Source organism: Montipora foliosa, chromosome 9 (genome assembly GCF_036669935.1).
Source record: "Montipora foliosa isolate CH-2021 chromosome 9, ASM3666993v2, whole genome shotgun sequence".
NCBI classification, from domain to species: Eukaryota; Metazoa; Cnidaria; class Anthozoa; order Scleractinia; family Acroporidae; genus Montipora; species Montipora foliosa.
The window spans coordinates 7778607-7783606 of NC_090877.1; the positions used below are offsets into that span (position 1 = coordinate 7778607).

The following is a 5000-nucleotide window of genomic DNA, read 5'->3' on the forward strand; positions in this document are numbered from 1 at the left end:
AGATGAATGTAAGATGCTATCCCTTACACAATTCATACTAAGATCATCATCCTGATTTAATGACTTGTCATTCTTCTTACTTGGTTCAAGTTATTGTTCCACAGTTGTTCTTGTTCTGTTCCATCATTTCATTGTGTTTCATTGGCCCTGAAAAGCCCCTATGGGGAGCGGTCAATTAAGTAAGTAATGTATTGTATGGTACAGATTAAAATATGGTAAGTCTCACTCCCAGCTAGTCTCCCTCGCAGCCGTTTTTTGGATGTCACGCAACGTTCCTAACTCCCAGCAGTCAATGGGTTAAACTATGATGTAAGTCAAGTAAAACTGCTTTTTACACTGTCAGAAATGTTGCCAACACCTCGAGTCTTTTAATAATAATTATTAAATTAAATTAGAAATTTTCTGATAGATGCTATCTTGCAACCCCTTGGTCGTAAAATTAGTTTGGACACTGAGGAACCCATGAACCATTCACAAAGAATCGCAGAGATGCAACTTCGTGTAACGATAGTATTGTTTAATGATGTAATGCATCCAAAGAAGGATTAAGGTAATTGCATTGCAATAGAAAAAGGACAACTGAAAATCAAACTCCAGAGTTCATTTTTCAATTTATGACTTACACGTACAAGCAACAATCGGTCAGATTTAATGTCACATGTAGGGAAGGGCACTCTCAAGGAGCGTGCTCTTTTGTGTGACACTGGCACCTCATGTGAGATGGAACTCAACAAAGCTAATCTAAACCAAGCTGTACCTCTTCCCCACCTGAGAGTAAGACTTGTAAATTTTACCCTGGCTAACACCAGATTACTTTCCAATTGGGTGCGCTTTAGGCGTGAATGGATAAATTCAAGACTTTTTGGTATAAAGAAATGTTCACAATGACAAAAAAACATTTTTTTTGTTTTTGTGTTGAATTGAAACTTTGTTTAGTGTAATTTGAATCGTCATAGATCTAGTAAAGTTAATGATTGTTTATATTCAATTGTCAATTGGGAGCTTAAGCACGCGATGTTTTGAGGCATGGATGGATACCGGAAGTGATCATTTTTCACGCAAGGACAGACAACTGTGGTCTCTCTCAGATTTTTTAACTAATCGTCTCTAATTGTAAAAAGATACTTAGCAGTGTGAATGTAGTAGTGCCAAGACAAGTTAAAAAGGAAAACAGCTAACATCCAGTTGCCGTCTGTGACTCTGCAATGTCATTGTGTGCTTCCTCCATCAATTTAATGTTTTCTCGATGTATTTATCTACAAAAGGTTAATTAAGCATCATCTCTGCAGCATTATTGCACTAGTATTGCTTCTTTGTGTTGAAATTTTATGTTGCGCGGCCTCAGACAAAAGAATGAAATTTAAAGAATTTCAAACACTTGCTCTTAACTTTAAGAGCTGGCAGAAGTGGCTGTTTGACAAAAATAGATCTGAGACATCATTTCTTTGCTGTTGAAGGAAATCGCAAGGCATCTGCAAGAAAAGGAATCGTTAAAATTGGAGCGTGCAAGGCAACGTCGTATAGAACGACAACAAAAGGAAGAAGCAGAGGGCAAAATGCTGAGTGAAGCTCTTTCAAAGCTAAAAGAAAATGGAAAAAATCGTGTGAATCATTTTGAAGTGGCTGAAATTCAGACAGGTTAGTCAAACTCTTCTAATCAAGAATCAACCCAAACAACCTTCTAATAATACTTCCAAATGTTGTTATCTGGGTAATAAATAATAGTACTTAGTTATAGGTGTTTGCTGGTGTCATTGTTACCCTGTCTAGTTTATGAAATGATGTCATTCTGAGCAGGAACAAAATAATTCCCGATCAGTGTCTACCGTGAAATTACAGTACTGTGCAACCTCTTTCGAGTCTCGAGTCTCGCGAGGATCGAGGAACGGCAGTCGAGAATCAAGCAGTTCCTGTTGTGATTTCATCGAGGAGCAATCTCGTACCCAGAGTCCTCGGGCTTTTTGGCCAGCGGGTGAGCGCCCGGAGAGACTCTGGGATAATCGACTCCATTTTCCCAGAAAACGTGGGTTCCGGTCTTATGACGTATGGTTGAGTTTAAACGGAAGCAGAAAAGAGAAAACCGTTAACAGTAGAAATGGCGGGTTGAAAGTGTTTGAGAAACAAGAATTTTAGCCTTGCACACAAAAAAACTGGAGAAATGATCATTGGCTTGCTGTAAGAGCAAGTGAAGATGAAACCTCTGACGCTTTCGGTGAGTGTATTTTTGGTGTTTCAGCGTACATTCCACCGTACAGAACAGGGGCACCCAACGAGAATATAGTTCAAAACCACTTAAACATAGCATTGTTAAACGTATTTTAGTATTTAAACGACAGATATAGGCATATTTTTATCCCCTAAAAGTTTTTCATCTGTTCGGATTCCCTAGCTGAAAGTCTAGTGATGCGAAAATTATAGGGATCAAAACTTACCTTTTCGAAAATTTCAGCCAGGGAAAAGGCTCCCGAAAATTCTAGGTGACCTTTTTAGGGTAAAAATCTGTTAGAAATGGGCAATTATGCCATGTTTTAGATGTTCGAAAATCCTAGGACAGGCAGGCAAGCAAGGAATTTTACAACAAATGTTCCGAAAAGTCTAGATCTCAAATCGTCTTCCGAACAGATATTTTCCGACAATTGACGTTGGGTGCCCCTGACAGAATGCAATGAGAATGCCATCGTGCAAGCAAAACGATCGACAATTTTTTTTTGTGGAAACGACACAAATGTCCTCTTCTTTTACAATTTGATGTTTCCGTAATTCTGAATGGCTTCGACAAGACCTTATTCCACGGATTTCTCCTCAAAGAGACTGATGTAATGTTTTCCTACGGTACTTTTGCAACAGCAACAGTAATCACTTTTTAGCAGTTTTAGCAGCGTGGGAAAATTCCCGTGCGGTATATGACATAATTCAAAGCTCGTCGTTTTATTATTTTTGTGATTTATATATTTCTGAGGTAGAAAAAATCAATCAGCACTGAAACTTGTTTTAGATTTTGAATCTCCCTCCAAATTCTGGGGCTTCCGAATTACTTACCGACTTCCTGTCGGACTGCCATTGTTTCGCAAGCGGCCAATCAAAAATATAGTTCAAATCGATTATCCCAGAGTCTCTCCGGGCGCTCACCCGCTGGCCAAAAAGCCCGAGGACTCTGGGTACGAGATTGATCGAGGAGTAATGCTTTCGCGAAAGCTGAATTGATTATGAATAACTGACAAGGTTTCCCGTCCGTGATTTTGTGAGAATCAAGTGTCGAGGATCTAGTTTGATTTCGAGTGAATCGAGTCTCGATTCTCGAATTGATTTTTGATCCTCAATTCTCGTGATGATCGAGTCGAGACTGTCAACTTACTTTTGCATGGTTCTGTACTGTAAATTCGAACTGGGATACAGGAGAGGGTCTCTGCGGTAGGGGCAAGACATTGGAAAGACATTGGCAAGGCATTGGCACAGCGAGGCTCAGAGTACAGTAGTTTCCATGGTGGCCTTCCCCCCCTACACCTTCAATCTTAGACAAAACTCTTGGGAAAAATTCTAGCTTTGGCATCATTTGACATGCACTCACAAAGTATATCCGTCCTTACCCCTCTTCCCCCTTATTACCAATGTTGTAATAATGAGGCAAAATACTGTGCAAGCCTTTGGCCGTTTTTTTAACCAACATTGGAATGTGGGGGGAGCTGGGGAAGCAGGAAGAATTTAATCTTAATCACTGACAAATCAGAGTGCCACATTTTCCCAACGAGTTTTGTACAAAATGGTAGGTAGGTCTCATTTTGCCACTGCTTACTTTGCACTTTTAAAAACTTTTTAAAATCACTCTTTAATACTTTTAGGTGGTTTTACTGTAGCAGTGCAGAGATTTTAATGCTAAGATTGTATTACATTGCATTAAATTTTGTCACAGCACTGGTTCCTGTGGGTTCTAGAGATCGCCCAGTGCATACAGATGATACGAAACCTCATCAGAAACTATCAGCAAAAGGTAGTAACAGTAGCAGAGGATCTGATAATGGCAACAGCATGGGAGAAGGAACTGTCGTTCAGCTGCCGCGACCGGCTGAGGGAGGACGCCTTGAGTGTGACAGGATTATTATGGATGATGGAACAGCTATTCAATTCTTTGATGAAAATGACGATTCAGGTGTGAGGGAAAAAGCCCACCGAAGATCAAGAGAACGACAGGATGAGGTGGGAAATTCTGATGAGTGACTGGTTCAACAAAAAAGTTTAAATATAGTGGCTGGTATTGTTTACAGTCATCACCTTGCACTCAGTGTCGGTCTCCAAATGCAGTATCACGTCATTTATATGTAAATACTACAACTTCTACCATCCAACTTTTTTTCTCCTTAAAATATGTCTTAAAATATGTTTTCTGTGTGCCTATTACGAGTATATGAGACCATTTCTTCGCAACACGATGATAAATGGGTGGCAAAAAGGCAATTTCAGCTTCAAAGTGATCTTTTTCCGGGAAAGGACTGGGGCGAGTTCCAAAACAGCACCTTAACTAAGAAGAATTATCATGATTGTACTTGGAAGCTCTTGAACAGCAAAAGCGGACATTGTTGCCTCTCTTTAGATGGCCAGCGTGAAATGCTATCATCTCCGAAGTCGCAATGTTATGCGCAGTATGAGATGCGTGGTGCAAAACAAGGGAATCTTCTTAAGCCAATCATTAAGGGCGACAGCTCGTGTTTTTAAACCCGATAAAACACTGCTGCGAGTTTTTTAAACATTTCTTAGAAAACCTTCGTTTTTACGGAGATTCCCATTAAAATTATCAAACACCTGCTAAACTGCTATTTTAAACATATTTTTATTATCCTTGTTGCTTCAAAACGCCAAACATACCGTTTTGAATCATCACTGCGTATTTGTATTCCGGAATAGGGTCAGTCAAACGCATCCTAATACTGTCAAGCACATAATGACTGGCTCCCTCCGTTTCGAAACGAGTTTGCCAGCGAAATCTTTCAAATCAAATTGAGTGA

At 39.7% G+C, this 5000-nt stretch overlaps 1 protein-coding gene across 1 annotated transcript in view; it reads left to right on the forward strand.

Annotated features, from left to right (window-relative positions):
* Positions 1-5000, forward strand: part of LOC137970724 (uncharacterized) — a 16832-nt gene that overhangs the window by 7088 nt on the left and 4744 nt on the right. Inside the window, exons 2-3 of the mRNA XM_068817263.1 lie at positions 1458-1638; positions 3911-4194. Coding sequence (XP_068673364.1) covers positions 1557-1638; positions 3911-4194 — 366 coding nt within the window. The 5' untranslated portion in view covers positions 1458-1556. The remainder of the gene's footprint in view (positions 1-1457; positions 1639-3910; positions 4195-5000) is intronic.